The sequence below is a fragment of the Phyllobates terribilis genome, unplaced genomic scaffold (assembly GCF_046119375.1).
Source record: "Phyllobates terribilis strain yellow unplaced genomic scaffold, ASM4611937v1 Scaffold_2__4_contigs__length_985480577, whole genome shotgun sequence".
Taxonomy (NCBI): domain Eukaryota; kingdom Metazoa; phylum Chordata; class Amphibia; order Anura; family Dendrobatidae; genus Phyllobates; species Phyllobates terribilis.
In genome coordinates, this window is record NW_027362762.1 from 928,487,010 (window position 1) to 928,509,354 (window position 22,345).

The 22,345-nt window shown below is 41.2% G+C and overlaps 1 protein-coding gene across 1 annotated transcript in view; it reads right to left on the reverse strand.

Moving 5' to 3' along the window:
- The window catches only part of HUNK (hormonally up-regulated Neu-associated kinase), a 74,938-nt gene extending 56,431 nt beyond the window's left edge, over positions 1–18,507 (reverse strand). Inside the window, exon 1 of the mRNA XM_073668313.1 lies at positions 18,240–18,507. Coding sequence (XP_073524414.1) covers positions 18,240–18,337 — 98 coding nt within the window. The 5' untranslated portion in view covers positions 18,338–18,507. The remainder of the gene's footprint in view (positions 1–18,239) is intronic.
- Between the last annotated feature and the right edge of the window lie 3,838 nt (positions 18,508–22,345).

Below are 22,345 nucleotides of genomic sequence, written 5' to 3' on the forward strand. Positions count from 1 at the left end.
TCACAAATTCTTTGGTATTATTATCTTCATTTAATTTGCTTGCAAGGAAAAAACACAAAAGAGAATGAAGCAAAAATCAAATCATTGATAATTTCACACAAAACTCCAAAAAACGGCCAGACAAAAGTATTGGCACCCTCAGCCTAATACTTGGTTGCACAACCTTTTGCCAAAATAACTGCGAACAACCGCTTCCAGTAACCATCAATGAGTTTCTTACAATGCTCTGCTGGAATTGTAGACCATTCTTCTTTGGCAAACTGCTCCAGGTCCCTGATATTTGAAGGGCGCCATTTTGAGATCTCTCCACAGGTGTTCTATGGGATTCAGGTCTGGACTCATTGCTGGCCACCTTAGAAGTCTCCAGTGCTTTCTATAAAACCATTTTATAGTGCTTTTGGAAGTGTGTTTTGGGTCATTGTCCTGCTGGAAGACCCATGACCTCTGAGGGAGACCCAGCTTTCTCACACTGGGCCCTACATTATGCTCCAAAATTTGTTGGTAGTCTTCAGACTTCATAATGCCATGCACACGGTCAAGCAGTCCAGTGCCAGAGGCAGCAAAGCAACCCCAAACCATCAGGGAACCTCCGCCATGTTTGACTGTAGGGACCATGTTCTTTTCTTTGAATGCCTCTTTTTTTTCCTGTACACTCTATGTTGATGCTTTTTCCCAAAAACCTCTACTTTTGTCTCATCTGACCAGAGAACATTCTTCCAAAACGTTTTAAGCTTTCTCAGGTAAGTTTTGGCAAACTCCAGGCTGGCTTTTTTATGTCTCGGGGTAAGAAGTGGGGTCTTCCTGGGAATCCTACCATACAGTCCCTTTTCATTCAGACGCCGACGGATAGTACGGGTTGACACTGTTGTACCCTCGGACTGCAGGGCAGCTTGAACTTGTTTGGATGTTAGTCGAGGTTCTTTATCCACCATCCGCACAATCTTGCGTTAAAATCTCTTGTCAATTTTTCTTTTCCGTCCACATCTAGGGAGGTTAGCCACAGTGCCATGGGCTTTAAACTTCTTGATGACACTGCGCACGGAAGACACAGGAACATTCAGGTCTTTGGAGATGGACTTGTAGCCTTGAGATTGCTCATGCTTCCTCACAATTTGGTTTCTCAAGTCCTTAGACAGTTCTTTGGTCTTCTTTCTTTTCTCCATGCTCAATGTGGTACATACAAGGACACAGGACAGAGGTTGAGTCAACTTTAATCCATGTTAACTGGCTGCAAGTGTGATTTAGTTATTGCCAACACCTGTTAGGTGCCACAGGTAAATTACAGGTGCTGTTAATTACACGAATTAGAGAAGCATCACATGATTTTTCAAAGGGTGCCAATACTTTTGTCCACCCCTTTTTTAGGTTTGGTGTGGAATTATATCCAATTTGGCTTTAGGACAATTCTTTTTGTGTTTTTTTCATTGAAGACAAATTAAATGAAGAGAATAATACCAAAGAATTTGTGATTGCAATCATTTTCAGGAAGAAACTGAGTATTATCTGACAGAATTGCAGGGGTGCCAATACTTTTGGCCAGCACTGTATGTGAAAATCACTGATAAAACACAGAGTAAAAGCGGACACTGATAAAACGCTGACAAAAATTGGATGAAAAACATGCTGAAGAGATTTTGTATCTTTTTAATTGGTTGGTGCTTAGTCTAAATCGGATTCCTTCAGCCTTTGCTTCAATGTGACATGAACTTTTTTTTTCCACTAGGCGTTTTTCAAAAATTCTTCATCAGAAGGAAAAATAAAGCTTAAAAACTATTCATATGAACAGCAAAGCGGATTTTTTTCCAATAGAAAATATTAGGAAGAGTTTTACAAGTGGTTTTGAAATGGTTTTTGGACATCATCTGCTAAGAAACAAATCTCCAAAAATCTGTGGACTTATCCTTATGAGTACCTTAAGATATATTTTGGTTGGAAATATGAACCATCAGAATGAAACTTTGAGACAGGTTTCAAGCATTAATACATTTTAAGTATTGGACAAAAAAATAAAAAAGGTAAAATGCCACGTGTGTACGATTACAGCTCAGCCTCATTACAGACACTTCGCTTGCACCTACAAGAATGTGATCACACATACAACAACACAATGGCTGGTGGGTGAGAATTCTGATTATCGTGCAATGTGTTATATACAACATCCCTTTCTAGTTCTTAAAGGTATAGTAGTAATTGTGTTCGCTACTGGTGTATGCTTCTGTAAGAAGATGGAAGTTTTGCCCACATTCCTTGGATTGTGCCCCTGCTGTGTGGGCTACCAGTAAAGAGGCAAACTTTGACGTTTGTTTGTTCCAGGGCCCGTGCCAAGAAGGGCCGGATCAACTCGATGGACTAGTGCTGGGTTGGAAGGATTTGGTCAGTTGTTGTTCCAGGGTCCTTATCGATAAGGACTGAGTCGACGTGCTCTACTTAAGGAAAAGTACCCCGCGTTGTTTGATACCCATTGTGTGTAGTAAGATGCTTGGTGTCTTTTAGGTTCCAGATGGCCAAGGACGGCCATCGTTAAAGAAGGGAGAAATGTAAGAAGATGGAAGTGTTGCCCATGTTCACCCTTGAAGACAAGTGTATTGTTATAATGCATTTGAATGTGCAATGTGCTTAGTGATATATGGTATGTTATTAGTAATTGGGTGGTAGTCTGCCCAGCCACAGCTAGTTACTAGGGACAGTTAGGATTAATGGTTGCAACTAGTCTAGAGTGAAAGGGGCTAAATTGATGTGACAGTGAAAGTTTCCTGTTAGGAAGGCAGATAGGACCCAGTACGCAGTGGAAGCAGACATATGGTCTAATCAGTGAACAGAGCCGCATAAATTGGGTGTCCCAGAAGTGAGAGGAGACTGAGGCAACAGATAGCGAGATCCACAGAAGAGATGAGGCAAAGTGATAGTCGAAGTGAGTGATTTACTGGAGACAGGATCTGGTGCAGGAGGCCTAGCAGGACGTTCCCAAGCCCGAGATGAAGACAGGGTTCTGGGTGGTAGTCCCAAGGTGTCGACAGAGAAGACAAGTAAAGGCCATAGTAGCTCACCTAAGGGGAAAAGGATGCGAAACTGCGGGTTGAAGTACAAGACTCTCACTAACTCGACTGTAGTGCCATTATTGAGGAAGCACCCGAAGAACTGTGCTGGTTTGTGGTGAAGGCAGAGGAAATAACTGAGGCCGAATCGAGTGAGTTTAGGAAAGAGAGAATGTGTATGAAGATATTCCTTGTGTTAGGAGAAACATCCATAAAGTTTTGTAACCACTATCCACTGTACATAACCCTCTCTATGTTGATGTTCAGTAAAAGACAGTTTATTTTTCAGTGGTAGTCTCCCTCACTGAACCTTACAACATCTGGTCCTAAGCCAGCCGAAGTCACAGGCATCATTCGGCCTGCAAGGGCGTAGCGCCCCCGTAGAAAAAGCCCACACACCCAGTCAGGACCCCTGTTTTCATGTAGCGCGCTGGGATGTGGAAGGAGAGTACCTTGGCCATGGCTACCGCCTTGCTCCGTTACACTTCAATTTTCTATTTATGGGAATTATATACAAAGTAAGTAATTTCCAAACATAAGGTCATTATTAAATGGGATGCATGTAAAATTATTAGTTAGGTCACGGTTAGGCCATAGCCCCACTATCAGCATTTGGTCAGTATTCAGTCAGTATTTTTTCTCAGGAGTGGGAGCCAACACCAGGAGTGGGTGATAAATGCAGAATTGGTGACTTGTTTCTATTATACCTTTTCTCTGATTGTTCCTCACCTGGTTTTGGCTCCGACTCCTGAGAAAAAATACTGATCAAATACCGTAGAGTAAAAGGTTTTCAGCAAACAATCCAGAGAAAAACACAAAGGTAGACATTACACTGCAGGGGCGGACATAACATTGGTGCAACCTGTGCAGCTTCACAGGGGCCCAGGAGGTAATGGGGCCACATCTACCTCTAAAGCAGGTGGAATTGTGCATTATGATGAGCTATTGGACTGCAAAGGGCCCTTATATTGTTCTTTCACAGGGACCCTCGCCTGTCTGTGTCCACCACTGGAATAATAGTAATTCTTTACTGTTCAATCCTCTACTTTTTGCATCAATTAGCTTCAAGATGTCTGCTTGCTTACTCAATAGGAAACTTTATCGTTTACTTCCAGTAGAATGAAAATCCGTCAATCTGGTCATGTGTACAGCTCTAATACGCCTACATATAGTAACGAGCCAAAACACCTTTGTGTCTGTCACATGATCAGAGAATATTTTTATTCTCTGGGAGTAAAAACTGTAAGTTTCTTGAATGACTGCAAGCAGAGATTGAAACCTGTTAGGAATTTATACAAAAACATAATCCGAAGCACTTTACAATTCAGAGCGAAAAGTATTATCCTTGTCACAAAGTCAAAATTGCCCAGTTTTTGCTCTTATTTTATTATTACTGCTCCAGAGTCTGCAGATTTGTTTTGTTTTTTTTCTAAATCCGCTGTTCAGTTCCAGAGATATGGGCCTTTTTATTTAGTGCCAAGCTTTATGGTCCTTACCAAAGGGGCGTGGCTCTCATGATTCCTTGGGGGGGGGGGGGTCTTTAGGCTGCTCTTTATTATTAACCTATGAGCCACACACCCTTGTTAAAAAAAACAATAAAGAGCACCAAATAAAAAGGGCTATATTTCTGGAACCATATGGTGAATTTAAAAAAAAAAAAAAAAATGGAATATTCAGGGGAGCAATGGGAAGAAAATAATAGCAAAACTGGCCATTTTGACCTGGTATTCTTAAAATGGAGGACTGAGGAAATGTCCACGGAGTTTCTCCATATACTTACATTTTCAGTCATGTGCAACTGGGCAATCCGACTGTGGCCCAACCGCTGAAATGACTCGTAGGTCAAATACACCCCATGGTGAAACTATTACAGCTTGTACATATATGGGTTCATACTGTACTATTTGATGTAAAAGAGCGTGGTGGACCTTCTCACACCTATGAGGACACCGGTTTTAGGAGACCACCTCACATGGTAGGTGCAAGAAGGTATGCCTACCTGTTACCATTGACGGTCAGGATGTGGAGATGGTGGACAGTTTCAAATATTTGGGGGTTTACCTGGATAGCAAGCTAGACTGGAAGTGCCACATGGAGGAGGTCTACAAGAAGGGGATGAGTAGATTGTACTTCCTAAGGAAGTTAAGGTCTTTTAATGTGTGTGGCAAAATGCTTGAGGTGTTCTACCAATCCATTGTGGCTAGTGCCACCTTTGCGGCAATAATTTGCTGGGGTAACAGTGTGCGTGTTGCTGACGCCAACAAGCTCAACAAACTTATAAAGAAGGCTAGCGCGACGGTGGGCCTACAGCTTGGGACTTTTGAAGAGGTGGTAGAGGATAGGATTAAGAAGAAGTGCAGAGCTATAATGGGCAACAACACACACCCGCTTTATGAACTGTTTGCGAAACAGAAGAGCACATTCAGCAATCGCCTAATACAACTAAGGTGTAAAAAGGAAAAATACAGGAGATCGTTTGTTCCAACAGCTATGGGGGTGTTTAACAAATGTCTGAAAAGCAATGTCTAAAGCATTCCAAATGTTATGTTATCATATGTGTCATGTTCGAGATCTGTGTTCTGCTGCTGTGATACCGCAATTTCCTCCGGGATAAATAAAGTATATCTTATCTTATCTTATGGTAGGTAGGCAGGCAGTGGTGTAACTTGAAGCTCAGGGGTCCAACTATGATTGGTCTTTAATAATATTGGTCTTGACATATAGGGCAAAGGGATCATTTTTGGCCTCCGGAGCTTCAGGGCCCCAAAAACAACTGCAACCCATGCATCCACTATAGTGACGTCCCTTTAGATAAGGGATCCTGTTACAGATTTAACATTGGGGCCCAGGAGCTTGAAGTTGCACCTCTGCTTCGAGGGGAGTATATAATGTCGAGTTTAGGTACTGTCCAATGGTCTTTCTGGTGTCGTGTGTACGTGTGGTGGACCTTTTGACATCTATGAGGACACCGGCATCAGGAGACCACCTCCACCAGCTCATGGGCTCATTTATGATTAGTCTTTAATAGTATTGGTCTTCCCATATGGGTCAAAGGGATCATTTTGGGCCTCCAGGGCCCTGAGTACAACTCCTTAGAGTCGTGTGCATGATGGGTTTTTGCACCCAAAATCATGTGTTATCAGTATCACCAGTCTCGGCTCAAAAGACCATGGTCGTATCTCGTCTGCCCCTCCCTAGCTTTTACTTCATAAACCAATTCGTTCCTTATGACACAATAATCCTACATTAAGTGCCAAGACATATCCTGAAGCGCAAAGGATTACACAACATTTCATAAAAATACTCCCCCACATCTCACACAAAAGTAATCTAAATTATAAATCCTGAGACGATATAAACTCTTTAACGTGCTCAATGGGATGACACGATGGCTCAATGGGATTATTACACTGAAATCCCCCGTGAATATAAGGAGAATTTTACTAGTGTCGTAAACAACATGTCTACACAAGATTTATCAAAACTGTCTCTGTTGTCCACAGCAACCAATCACAGTGCAGCTTTCATATTAGCAGAGCTGTTTGAAAGATGAAAGCTGAGCTCTGATTGGTTACCATGAATTACAAAGACAGTTTTTATGCTAGAAGGACTTGTATTAAAACTAGAGTAGAGCAGTTGCCCGGCGCAACCATTATATTCACTTTTTAACCTCAAAGCTGGGTATCAGAATGGTTGCTAAGGGCAAGTATCTCCTCTATGGCTGCATCAGTCAAAGGAGGAAATCAAAATGGTGCCCCAAAAAAAGAGCTGCTGCCCATAGCAATAGTAGTTTTGAAAATACAGACTGGTGCCGAGTGCAAATGAAAGGGCTCAGGTGACTAGTGGGGGGTGCCAAGAGTTTATATTGATGGTCTATCTTAAGCCGAGAGTCACAACATAGTATCTTCTTTCATTCGAGAGAATCGAGCCGATAATACTAATTATATTCTGATCATAGTTTGCTGATTTTCTCGAATGAGGAGACGATAGAAAAAAAAAATTCTCCATCTTTTCCATTCTGCCAGTCCGTGAAAATTGGACTGCACTCATTTGTCTACCAAGAGCAGTTCGATGATTTCCACCAACTCAATGACTTGTATGACTGAGTGTGATCTTATAATTGGATCAAACTTGGACATTTTTTTTTCCTCGGACCGGCTCTGTCTGAGGAAAATATTGGACATGTGCACGGCCCCATAGACTAACATTGGTCCGAGTGCGATCCGATGTTTTGTTGGATCGCACTCGGACCGAAAATATGGTCGTCTGTACGAGCCCTAAGGGTAGGTCATCAGCATTGTAGCCCAGGAGAATACCCTTAAGTTTATTTCTGATGCTTTTTCTTTGTGACGATTTTCCAAAACAAGGTAACACATTTTTGGAAAATCATGTCCAAAAACGCGTTGGAAATGCAATGGGTAAACGCAATGTGTAATCACTGTTAACTGTGCCTCTCCGTAGCACCACTTTATGGGCATATACTCCATTAGATTAATACAATATCCACCGAAAAAAAAAAGACTTCTACAAACCCAGAGGCATGAGGAGGTACAGTCCGGTCCTACAAAGTTGTATGGGCGCAGTATTACAGCTGCGTGGAGCTCGCAGCCCACTGTCTGTATGTATGAGGGTGATGGGCAGCCCATACTTTCCTGCATTTCTTAATTGCCTATCTATGTGAAAAAGACTAATGAACGTGGATGAGTTCTTAATTTAAGTTTATTTGTCAGTTTCTAAAAGTGGAAAGCGAAGCCGTCTTAATTACACTTATAAGCTAATTTCAGGAAGCAAACCATAATAACCTGCGGTGGACGGCTGTAATCTGATTCAGGATCATTACTGAACTGTTACCAGCTGTTACAACTAGGGACGCCGGCAAGCAGAGGGTACATCTTATGAGACTTTCAGTTATAAGAACTGTCATTAGGTCAAAAGTGTTCAGTATTTTCTCTCTTGACTATTCTGTCTTTTGTTGTTTTTCTTTTTAAATTCACCATATGGTGCCAGAGATATGGGACTTTTTATTCAGTGCAAATTATTATGGTAATTTCCAAGGGGGTGGAAGCTCACAGGATAATAATGCAGAATTGTGTGAATCACGCCCAACTGTAAAAGATCATAAATCCCAGCACTAAATAACAAGGCACTCCTGTGTTCTCTACGAGAGAGCCGCTGCCAGACTCCTTTGGCGGCGGCTTATCTTGCCAAGAACAAAAGTCCAAAATCAGACATGCCGTAACCTTATCTCCCCTTGACATCATCTGTTTCTGATGAACTGTTGCTGAGCAATAATACAACCACATTCACACTAAATAAAAAAAAACTGAAACCTTCATGTTTTCAATTTGTTTATTATTAATTTTATTATTTGGGCACAGAGGTGCTGTTATACAAAGGGAACATTGTGCATGAAGTCTGATTTTCCAGCAGCACGCTGTAGAGCAGGTGAAGCTGGTCAGATTGATATATAGTTTTATGGGCAATGATTCAAGGGGTTGTCCGGGACGTTAACATTTATGGCTCATCCTTAGGATAGGTCCTCAATGTCTGGTCTGTCATGGTGTGACACCCAGCAGCCTTGCCAATCAGCTGTTCCCAGTGTCAGCGGCGGTGGGAAGTACTCAGTTACAGAGCTGCTCTGTCAATGAACTAGTGGCCGCGGCTGGGTACTGCACATCTGCCCCCTATTGATTTGAATAGGAGGCGGATGTGCAGTACCCGGCCGCGTCCACTATGCTGTGCAGCTCTGTAACTTAGCAGTTCCAGCTACTCCCTGATGAAGGTTCGCCGAAACACGCGTTGGGGTGGACGCACACCATCCAGCCGCTGGTACGCTCCTGGCCTCCTGTATATAAGGTAGCTACACACTTTGTTTATACATTGAGTCATGACTTACAGGCCATCATTGATGGATGGGGAAATTTGAACGATAATTGAATTGGAGCCTAATACTTGTGCAATATCTAAGACTGTTTGGCCAGTAGGACTGGATGTGTGATACGTCCGTCTTTTTCTCTCTTCTGCACATGGTCATTTGTGTTTCATACTCCTTATGTTATGTAATTGGTTTTTAACAGATATATTTAATAAAGATTTATATATTTTTACATTTAAACAATGGTCATGGGCTATATATAGCTACTTCTTTTCTCTTGTTATTGTAGTTCCGGCTACCGCCAACACCGGGAACAGGGTGTCGCACTCCGACAAATCAGACATTGATGACCTATCCTAAGGATAGGTCATCACTGTTAATGTCCTGGACAACCCCTTTCAGTATAACTGATATTCTATAGACTTAAATCCTTGCTAATTCTAGACTCAAAAGTATAATGAACGGCGCCACACATTTATTATCAGAAATCTCCGAAATCACTTATTTAGATGGTTGAGACTGCCCATTGGACTCCTAAGCCCAGACTGACCAGGGATATAACTTAATAAAATACAAGTTATACTGAATTTTCCCCGAAATATATATATTTTTTGCTTAGCTCCTTCTGTTCTATATACCATGACGTCTACAGATTAGCCAGCTAGTGCAATGTCACAGGTTGCTTTAATGCTAAAATTCAAATTTTGTTATATTGATGGGAAATACACAAATTATTTAAACTGTTCACCTTTAAAGAAGATTCATCACTTGCATTAAAAATGTGCAAATGGCGCTGTTCTCTTGAATCGGATATTGCTTTTCTTTTGTTGCTAGGCCTCTCTATTCCTGAGATATGCCCCCCTTTTCCCTATATGTAAATTTTGTCTTTTTTTTTTTACTAACTGGGTGTGGTTCAAAAGAAGACTCCCACATAAAAGAATTGATGACTACGCCCAATTTTGATAAAGACTAGATTTCTGTAAGGGGAAGAGGAGGCCATATCTCAGGAATAGAGAGGCACAGGAACAAAAGAAAAACATCTCCGGATTCAGGAGAACAGCAGCATTAAAAAAAAATATATTATGGCAAGTGAGAGGTCTTCTTTAAAAACCATGCTGTCATAATTGCTGGCTAGTAATCAATTCATTGGTGGGTTGAAGAAATCCTTATAGTTTTCTACTGTACATTGTTTTTTTGTACATTAGTTACTCAGACAAGGAACCATGACAATCCAGTGAAAGGTTTCGGAGGTAGGGCTGATTTCCTTGCAGAGGTTGATTATTTTAGAAGCCTTTACACCGCTCTTCAACTACACTGCCATCTAGAGGTGCAATGAGTGCACTACAGATAATCTGTGAAAAAAGAATATCCTTTGTTCTTCTTGCTTTTTATGTTCTTACAAACACAGCAAATCTGTTATGTTTGTTAATTTCAGTAGAAAACTGCAGGCAAGCCTCTTGTCGCTTCAAATCCTAGAGCATTTTAGGAGAAGAATAAAAAGCCTGTTAAGTAAAGAACACAGGAGCACGTACAATACAGAAGACACAAAGGGGATCTGTTTATGTTCTGCTACCCAGAGTGCAATGATTTCCTATTTACAGCAGATGAATAATACACAGCTGTATGCGCACGGAGCGCCGAAATGGAGTTTGGAAAATGTAAGTTAGTATTACTGGGCGTACCGTGCGCAAATTATAGTCACTTTCGTACTGGGCAACGTTAAATTACATGGCTATTGTGGGTATTTTGTCCAACCCTTGACGTATTTCTACTCCGAAATGGTAGTGTACATGGTGAGTCACCCACCGGTGATTATGAGAGGAGGGAATCCCTGGGAAAGTGGTTGAATTGCTGAAGACAATGGCCCTTTCATGTCTAAAAAATATTCTGCCGCATATATTGAGATAGCCGGTGTTCTGGAACGAGCTGTACCAATGTGGATGACTCACATGAAGTATTAAGAACAGAACTGATCAAATGTCTGCAGATAACCTAGCTGGCTGCCAGAAGTCTGTAGAAATTAATCTTTGAGTTATTAGATTATTTTGGGTGGTAAAAAATTAACTTTGCCCACTTCTGACTATAGTTTATCCAAAATTGTGGGTATTTGTGATAAATAGCTAGATCTCCAGCTGTAGGCACATGTAGAGTATGGGTGCTCTGGGATGCATATTTAAAACTAATGACATCATCAAACCTGCACCCTGACATCACATGTGAGCTGATCAGCCATTGATCCAACTGATTCTGAAATAACAAGGGTCGTCTACTATGCGTCACCTCCTTAGTAGGGTCTGCAAGGTACAGGGACATGCCTTATTAACCAAATATGTCAAAGGTTCTACCTGAAAGTTTTGTATTCTGGAATGGTCTCTAGCTATACAAAAACTATCTATATTAGTATCATTTGTAGAATTATATAGGTCTGCATGGTAAGGGCACATTCACATGGCCAATTTTTCCACCTATGAGAAAAACTGACCTATTATTTTCATCAGACTCTGATCAGTGTTTGATCAGAGTCTGGTGTAAGTGTCTGTTTTTCTCGTACGAGGACAAATAAAAAAAATGTCTCCACCTTCTCTATTCTGACAGTCCGTGAAAATTGGACCGAAGTTGGATATCACCTGAGTGCGGTCTGATTTTTTTCACAAACTCATTGACCACTGAAAAATCATGGACATGTGAATGGCCCAATAGACTGTCACAGGTATGAGTGCTATCCGTGAAAAAAACGGATAGCACTTGTATGTGAAAATCAGAGGTTTAGGGTACTCCACAGCAGCAATTAGCATGAGTCTGCACACATAGGGTCTGATTTATCATGTAAGGGTCCCTTTTCTTTAGTCTTGTTGCAATAGTTGATGTTGTTTGTGCCAAATTTTCCAAAATGGTGCATGCGGTTCACAAATTTTGAGGAAAAGTTAAACTTTTTTTTTTTGTCATTTACCGTTTTTTTTGCACCTTTCTAGATCAAAAGGTCACATGTTCTGCTAAAGTGTCACAAAATTAATTTCAAACATTCAGAAAATCACTCCAAGAAGAGGACTGGGGTACGTTATGCTCAAAAATTTCACAACTTTTTAAAAAGATGTAATTGATGAATCGGCCGCAAACATCTGGAACACAAAAAAGTATGACTACATTGGCAAACATAAAAAAAAAAATCACACGTGAAGACATATAGAATAAAAAAAATGAAAAGAAATTGGTGAAAATCAAAACATGAAAAACTAGCCCAAAAAAAATTTGCAAAGGTAATAAGGAATTGGGCCTTTGGGCCCAGTTCTCTTCCTGAGATATGCCCCTCTATTCCCTATATTCTAGTCTTTTTTGACCAACTGGGTGTGGTTCAAAAGAAGACTGACATATAATATAATTTATGACCATGCCCATTTTGATAAAAAGACTAGCTTTCTGTATGGGGAAGAGGAGGCCATAGCTCAGGAATTGAGAGGCATGGGAACAAAAGAAAAAACAAACGCTGGATATGTGCAACCACAATCTTTTATTGTAATTTTGGACTGAACAGTGGGCCCACTGCAACATTTACATGGTGCCGATATGTATACTGTAAAGCTATGTCTCTGGACTCCGTGCCTGGATATCACTGGAAAACTGGTAAATGACAAGTGTCACTTCTTGTAGACCTGAATTTTTCTTTCCATTGAAGTTTAGGACAAATTGGATCCAAGAATTATGTTCCATAAAGGAACAATTAAGGTTTCTCAAGGTTCGATCGACCATTGTTATGAATGGAGCTGAGCTGCAATACCATAGACAACCTGTGGACAGGTGTGGTGCTGTTTTCTTCATCCTGTTGGGCATTATCACCAACTTCTATGAACCCTGGAGAACAAGTCATTATCTGTTCTCATACTTCTAAGGATAGATTAAGAATTGTTCCTCACTTATAAGGAAAACTCAAATATCTCCTTGACATTATATCATATAGAGATATTCACAGAAGTATAATGCTCATGAGCCCTGATATGTGTTTGCAGGAAAATATGTTATTTTCACGCAGTTCCATTATCAGAAAATCTGGATAAAAAATGCAACAGATTGATTTCCAAGACATCCTGGCAGAGTGAGGAACAATCTTTCTAATCCTTCTGGTTGTTTCCTTGCCATTGTGTTCTTCTACTTCTTAGAATGCAATGCCCGCACTCTTGGAGCACCTGTTCTCACTTTTTTTTTTATTGCGCCACCTAGTGGTCGTTATATATTATATTGTACATTTTTATGCTTTTGAAAAATATAGCAATTTTGAGTAATGCAACAGATTACATTTGTCTTGCACGAGGAATAAAAATTATTTATTGAGAAAAATGTATTTCCTGCTAGTAACATAACAACAAAATCTAATGAGATTTTAATGCCACTCGTTCCCTAAAAAAAAGCAAAATAATTACTATTATTAGACATATGGCACCATGCAGATTATAATAAACTGGTAAAAGGGACAAAAGGGCTCAAGATGAAGAGGTTGTGGCTTACAAAGAATGGTTCACACGTTGTCTGACACAAGTTGGACATGGAAATGGGAATTTGCTGCCAATTTCTTTGACCTGCATTGATCTCCCAATGGACATTTTGCCAAGGAATGGTTATGGCTGACAATGCTTCGGTCATGCTTAGTAAGAGCTGTAATTATGGGTATAAATACTGGGGTGTTGGGTATAGAAGCTGTTATGCAGCAGAGTAGGGCGCCCCTCTCTGCTCAGAGGTGAAGTGCAGGCAGTGATCACTATGGATAGTGGAAGAGAAGCATAAAACAGGCCAGAAGGAAACTATTTGTAGATCGCAAGTTGAAAAAGAAGTAAGGTCAGAATGAAGACCCGGACTCACTACTTGGTAATGGTTTATATTTTGGAGTGTTTTCCATGTTTTGTTATGGGGCCATATGGTTACTTTTTGCAATAAAAATGACCAATATAAAAGTCACCAAAGAACCAAGGTTGTTTCAAATTCTCGTACACATTAAAGGGATTGTTCTAGTTCAGAAAAAGATGGCTGATGTCTTTAAGTAAAAGCCCTATTGAAGTGAGTGGGGTTGAGCTGCAATACTACATGTAAGGCCACGGCCCCACTATCAGTATTTGATCAGTATTCAGTCAGTATTTTTTCTCAGGAGTGGGAGCCAGAACCAGGTGAGGAACAATCAGAGAAAAGGTATAATAGAAACAAGTCACCAATTCTGAACTTATCACCCACTCCTGAGAAAAAATACTGACCAAATACTGACAGTGGGGCCGTGGGCTAACATGTAAACTACACAAACTGTAGACAGGAGAGGAGCTGCTTTAGTTAGAAAAAAATACATGTTTTTTAAATCATTTACTCTCCCTTAAAATAGTCTTTCCATCATTTAATAACATTATTTAGGCCTCTTTCACATTGCGTTCTTGCCCACGTTCAGTGGTCTAGTCGGGGCTTAAGTCCAAACGCCCTCGCAAAACGGGATTCGGGCATCTGCTCCGACAGGGACATAAACTATAATGTTGCCGGCAGAGTCAACGTGTCCTGACCCATTTCATTTTCGGCGTATACGCCTACTGGAAGCGGACACTTGGATGTAGTAGACTGAATCTGGGTGTCCACCTCCAGTAGGCGTATGCGCCTAAAATGATGCACAGCAGAGAACACGTTGACTGTCTGCACCATTATAGTTTATGGCCTCGTCGGCGCGTATGCCAGAATTCCATTTTGCTGGGGGTTTGGGCGTAAGCCCCGACTGGACCACGGAACGTGGGCTATTGAGTTTCAGGTCAAGGGAACTGCAGCCAGTCGAGAAATCATAGTCCTCACTTGAAGATCCCGTTTACACATTCAGTATTTGGAGGCCAAAAACCAGGAGTGGAACAATCAGAGCAAAAGTATAATAGAAAGGTGCACCACTTCTGTATTTATCACCCTCTCCTGGTTTTGGCTTACAAGTACTGATGTGAAATACTGAACGTGTGAACGTGACCGAAGCGTGAATATCAGACGTGTGAAACCGGGCTAAGCTGGTGCGCTCTGATTACTGTATGTTACATAATCACTTATTGCTGGAGTCATTAGGTTTATTCCATACACCACATAGAGGGAGTACAGAAGCTTGTTGCTTTAGTAACAGCCGCAGGCATGTAGCAAGTCTTATAGGAGATAGCTGTACTGCCGTGCACTGCAACGTGTCTGGAACCGCGGAAAGTCAGGACAAAGCTGCGCAAAAGCAAAATGTGCTCTCAATGCTCTTGCTGTTCCTCTTCTGTTCACGGTTGGTCGATATGGGATTATTAATAACAAATCTGGTCACTTTTTGTGGGATCCACTAATAATTTTGCACCTTTTTTCCTCCTAAGGAGAGTCCATTTCCTACTTATCACCTACCATAAAAATAACATAATGCGGGCAGATAGCTCTCACAACTATCTCATAGCAAAGGGTTCACTTAACCCTAAAGCTAAGGCAGAATTCAGACCCATCAGTGTTTAATCAATGAATTTTACATCTGAGATGAATCAGTAATCTGTCTTGCCCTATCCTTTTTCAATGACCCTTGGACTTGGAGCTTCAGAGAATTTTCTGATACTGTATCCAAGGCAAAGCAGTACATTTTCTCTCCTGAGGTTCTCTGCAGAAAATCGCTCATGTGAATTGTCTCATTGACTTTAGCAAATGGTGGACACAGACAGATGAGGCCGCTGTGCAAGCACAATATATGGGCCCTTTACAGCACAGTAGCTCATCATAGTATACAATGACACCTGCTTTCGAGGTGGAAATGAGCCCCCTAACCATTTGGGCCAGGTTGCACCAATGATACTGTATGTCTGCCCCTGACTTTAGCGGACCAGTGTTCGGTCCAACTTCTATCTTATCGACAACAAATGCATATTAAAATAGTACATGCGAATATTGCTTGTCCGACTTTTGTTCATGAGCCTGATCCTCCTCTCCTCTAACATTCGCCAAAGCAGGGGGACAACACAAAGGGAAACGGACAGAATGAGCCAGTCCTGTAGGCTCTATGCTGCCCCCTGATGGCAGCTAGAGACATCAGCAACAGATCCCATCCAATATCGTGAAGTCTGCTGACATACAATGAATATCTATGGCCGGCTGACTCTGTAGTAAGAGAACTAACCTCAAAGACCACAGCTTATAAAATGCAGAAGTGGTAATGATCATAGCAGCCAACAGAATGAACACGATTACCTATATACCTTCACTGATCACTTGCATGATTGATTATTTTGCAATGAGCAATTAAGCAATAATGTACATAGTCTTTTACTATAAGATATATATTATTTTTTTTTTTAAACAATCCCTAACGATATAGTTTAAATAAATAAAAATAGTCCTTTTATGAAATAAAGATGAAACAGGTTTAGTCTATTTATTCAATTTATTGATTCCTGGTATCATCCCTCTCAGGCCGGTAAGTGGTATAGCTAAAGGTAAGTCTAGTGTAATCCCTGCCCCCATGATCTCTACTTTATCTCATATCTCCAGTGCAAAGAAGCTTAGTTTCCATGCTCATATTAGAGTTATTCCTCCGTTAATTAAAGCATATTTTGTCATTATGCATAAGATGCAAATATAAGCATAACATATATACCTATATATCGTATACATACATACAATAGAGTTCTGCCAGCTAACAGTAAAGCCAGCTGAAATTACAGCGGTGTCTGCACAGCTCACATTTCTTGCTGCTTCCATTATTACTATAATGGTTGATAATTATCACTTTTGAAATAGAAGGAAAAAAAAAAGCAGCGAGAATACAAATCAGGTCATAGTGTCTTAAAGGATGAAGCACAGTGTCTCATTCAGTACACAGGGGATCATGCCAAGCTGTCACAATGATAAACATTCCTAACACAAGGCTGGCAACGTGGCACATTGAGGCCATAGTACTATCACACTGTAGTAAAGCTACAGGCTCAGGCCAATCCCTTTGTCTAGTAAACAGATGCTACTGTTCCCTTTCTTTACACGATCTAATTGACAAACTGGATATTAGATGAATGTAAAGTGATCATTTATTGGTGTCCAAAAAAAAAAAAAAGATAATTATAACATTGTTTTGCAAATTTTCAAACATTTTAATGCAAATATGTTCTTAAAAGAAGCAAGTTAAATGAAAACAGAGAACAATAGTAAGTGATTATGTGCAGTGATAACAGTAATAGTTTACTATGCAAAGCAATAACATCAGGAGGGTACAGTATAAGAAATCTTCATCAGTGGGAAAACGATGAAATCTTGCAAATGTAAATGTTTTTGCAAACAATGCAACAACTCAACATACTGTATGTGTGCGTGCATACATTATATATATATATATATATATATATATATATATATATATATATATATACACACACACACCCACACACACACACATATACACTACACAATGGCATGTTGTATGGTAACATATATATGTTACCATATAGCATGACATTGTGTAGTCAGAGTTGTTGCAAAGATTTGAAGATAGAATGAATGTATAGACATTAAAATTGCATGTATGTATGTATATACAGTTTATGTATGTATATATGCGACTGCATAATGCATGTATATTTGTGAGTATATGTGTAGATAAATAGAGAAAAATATATATACACGGTGGTACAGTGTAGCTGTGTATTCACGGAGTTGTTTGCAAAAGCACTTACAAGTGTGATATATATATATATATATATATATATATATATATATATATATATGCACATAATACACCCATGTGCATATATAATGTAACAGAAATGTATCATAATCATGTATATGTATGTAGCTAGATACAGTATATTGTGATTTACCGTATAACATGCAATGCATTCACAGGGTTGTTTGCAGAAACATCTGCAAGTTATCTTGTTACATTTGCAATATGTAAGTATATATATATATATATATATATATATATATATATATATATATATATATATATATATATATATATATATATATACACACACACACACACTGAAGTGCTAGATAAGTAGTGCATATAATGCATGCATGTGTGTAATATATATATATATATATAAGCATAAACATGTATATGTATGTGTAGCTGGGTAGGTACAGTATATTGTAAGTTACAGTATGACATGTATGTGTTCGCAGGCTTGCAATTACATTTGCAAGTATGTGTGTAAATATATATATAAAAAATGATAATTGCAATGTGTAATATATTGCATACAGTATATTTATGTACTTGTATATTTGTGTGCAAATATATATATATATATATATATATATATATATATATCTCAAAATTGGATTTTGCAAAGTGTAGCGTAGATATAACAAAACTTTACTTGTTGCCATGATCATCCTCTTTGAAGCTCCATTCCTCGTGTTCTTTCCCATTATTCTCATTGATACAGGGTGATCTCAGGGTAGTTAATACAACCATGGTTTCTCCGATGTGTCTAAGCCGAGCTGCATCAGATACTGCTCAGCCCCTGTATCCAGGCTGCTTCAGATATAAGAAAATCAGATCTAGCCAGCGATACACACAACCGCTGATCGGCTTCTGGTTGGTTAAGAACAGTCACATTATCTACATAGACTTGCACGATTAACACGGACCATGTTATAGATCAGGGAAACAGACATCGGTTTCTTGTTGCTTAGCGACGGCTGAATAGGAACACAGGACGCAGACAACAAAATAGTGGCGAGATGATGTACATCGTGATCATGCACAGCCGGGGACAATAAAAGCTCCGAGCAAACACAAAGCCCGTCACGATAAAATATAACGGCTTGACTGTTCATTAAATTGGGGGGGGGATATTGGTCTGAATGTCATAATGGCTCCCAGCAGACAAGGGGTGCTTTGATTTAATGCAATAATATGTATCAGACACAAAACCATTGTGTCTTAAGAGATTCCTATATTACATTTTGCACAAAGCATTGCAGAAGTATGTAAAAAAAAATGGATATCTTGTGTTTTGTTTGCCCGCAACAGGACCAAAGGGTCTACGATAGCTGAGAGTTTGTGCACTGAAGCACAGAAGACGCTGATTTCACATGATAAGTGGCAGAAATGGAGCGTGAGGATCTCATCTACTGACACAAATAGATTATCGGGGTGCTGCAGCTTCAGATTCTGATGCACAAGATCCATGAACATTGACAAGTGGGATCACATCACTGTGCAAGCAGAAGGGGGTGAGGGCTTCATTTATCAAAAGTGTCCAAAAAGAAAAACTGTCTTTGTTGTCCATAGCAAGCAATGAGAGCGCAGCTTTCATTTCTTAAACTGTTCTGGTAAAATAAAAGATGCTCTGTGATTGGTCCTTTGATGGGTTACTCCCAATCGATAGGATAGGGGATAACTTCCTGATTGCTGGTGGTCCAACTGCTGGGAACTTTTCTGATCCTGAGAACAGGGGTCTCTAAGGGGCTGCCAAAGATAGCCAAGCACAGTGCTCGGCTATGTCCATCAGTCCTGTAGAGAATGAATAGAAGGGAGGACCACATGATCGACCATAGTTCCATTTAGACAAACAAGGATATTCAGAGCCCCGTACTTGGGATCAGAGGGGGTGCCAACAATCAGAGATAGAGGAAAACTTATATAATTTGCATAAATCCTTTAATACAGTTTTGACAAATCTTCTCTATTGTGTTTCCACTCCTCCTCTAGTGCTACAGACCCCTTAGAACAGTGTTCCCCAACTCCAGTCCTCAAGAGCCACCAACAGATCATGTTTCCATTATTTCCTTAGTATTGCAAAGGTGATGGAATTATCACATGGCTGATACTAAGGAGATCCTGAAAACATGATCTGTTGGTGGCTCTTGAGGACTGGAGTTGGGGAGCACTGTTTTAGAAGGACCTAGTTGCGAATGCTTTGCATTTCCTACAGCTGCATCCAGTGTCGGACTGGCCCACCGGGAAACACCAAGGTTACTTACCGGTAGCCGGTTTTTCCTGAGCCCATGACAGCACACCTGGAGAGAGGGATCCGCCCCACCAAGGACAGGAAACCGTCTGAAATAAAAGGGCGGTACCTCTCCCTCGCTTCAGTTGTTTACAGAGCATTGAGAGGACCTCCCAAAGAGGTTAGGCATATAACCAACAACTACAATATATATACATATATATAACACCCAAAACAGTGCACACCAGGGTGTGAGAAACATAAAAATAGGGAGGGAAAACTACGGGTGCTGTCATGGGCTCAGGAAAAAACGGCTACCGGTAAGTAACCTTGGTGTTTTCCCCTCACCCATGACAGCACACCTGGAGAGAATTTTGGAGAATTATGAGCACCCTAGGGAGGGACCACAGCCTGAAGTACCCTTCTCCCAAAGGTAAGGTCAGAGGAGGACAGATCCAACCGATCGTGTTTAAAGAAGGTGGATGGTGTAGACCAAGTAGCAGCTCTACATATCTGATCGATTGAGACGTCTGCCCTTTCCGCCCAGGGGGTTGCGACGGCTCTGGTGGAATGAGCCCTGACATTGTCCGGGGCCGGAAGTCCTGTGGACGTATATGCTAGACAAATGGCCTCCCTAAGCCACCTAGAAATGGTACCCTTGGACACCCCGTGACCAGGAACAAGGAATGGTCCTTGCTCCATACACTAGTCATGTTAATGTACTGTAGTAGTGATCTTCTAACATCTAGGTTATGGAATCTAACTTCTTTGGCGAGACATCCTGTAGGGGTTCAAACGGGTCACTGGTAAGTGCGTTCAAGACCAAATTCAGGTCCCAGGAAGGAACTCTTAGGGACCGAACTGGTCTGGCTCTGGCACAGGACTTGATAAACCTAGAGACCCACCTGTTCCCCGCCAAGTTACAATTATAGAGCGCCCCCAATGCCGACACCTGAACTTTAACAGTCCCCGTGGCTAGACCTAGGTCGCGCCCCTTTTGCAGAAACTCCAGGATTCCCCTGATTGGAGGCTTGTCTGATAATGGGGTATCTATAAATTCTAGGAATTTACTCCAGACTCGGTTATAAATTATTGTCGTTATTGGTTTCCTACTACCCAGCAAGGTAGAGACTAACCCTGGTGAAAACCCCTTGCTACTTAGTAGTGACCTCTCAAATTCCATGCCACAAGATGGAAACCTCTGGCTTGGGCGTGGAATTCTGGTCCCTGAATGAGAAGGTCCGGCCTCTCTGGTAGAACCCAGGGATCTGAAACCGACATTAGTCGGAGCAGGGAAAACCAAGGCCTCTTGGGCCAAAAAGGGGCTATAAGAGTTACCCTTGCGCCTTCCTCCCGAGTCTTCCTCACCACTACTGGAACCATTACTAACGGGGAAAGGCATAGGCCTTCCTGAACTTCCAAGGGATCTGGAGGGCATCCACGGCATAGGGACTTTCTGCGGGATTTAAGGAACAGAATCTGTCTACCTTCCTGTTTGCTCTTGTGGCGAACAGGTCTATGCCTGGCTGCCCCCATAACTGGACAATCTGTTGGAAGACCTCCGGGTTTAAACTCCATTCCCCCTGTCTTAGGGTATGGCGGCTGAGAAAATCTGCCTTTATGTTTTCTACCCCCTTTATGTGAAGGGCACTGAGGGATGGGAGGTGTCGCTCTGCCAGATGAAGGATTCTGTCTGCCACAGCCATCAGAAAGCGTGATCTTGTTCCCCCCTGATGATTCACATAGGCTACTGATGTCCGGTTGCCGGACCTGACCTGGACGTGGTGACCCTGAATGTGAGGAAGGAAGCCTATGAGGCATCTTTCTACTGCCCAAAGCTCCTTTATGTTTGAGGATGCCCCCATCTCGTGGTATGTCCAGTGACCCTGTATTGAGATCTCTGCCAGATGACCCCCCCCCCATCCGGAACTGCTCGCATCGGACATAATCACCCGATCGACTGGTCTGGACCACTGTACGCCTGAGGTCAGATTTCCCCTGTCTGTCCACCACGAAAGGGAATCTACAGCTTCTGGGGAGAGAGAGAACTTGCTTTCTAAATGCCCATTGAAGGACCTCTTCGCTGACAGGACCTCCCACTGAAGAAGTCTCATATGCCCCTGAGCCCATTTGACTGCTGGGAGACAGGCCGTCCTAGAGCCCAGGAGGGACATTGCCTCTCTTAGGGACATCACTGGAGATCGCATGGCTTTCAAGACTAAAACGAGCAATTTGCGGACCTTGTCTTCTGGGAAGAAGCAGGCTTGGAGACGAGAGTCTAGGATTAGACCTAGGAAGGTCTGAATCCTTGAGGAGGTTAGTTTTGACTTTGGGAATTTACCAACCACCCTTGCTGATGCAATATTGTCATGACTTCTAGAAGTTGACTGGAGCAGTGGACTTCTGATTTCCCTACTATTAAGAAATAGTCTAAATAGGGCACGATCACTACGTTCTTTATTCGTAGAAAGGCTGTTACTTCCGCTATTAGTTTTGTAAATATTCTCGGGGCTATGGAGTGGCCGAAG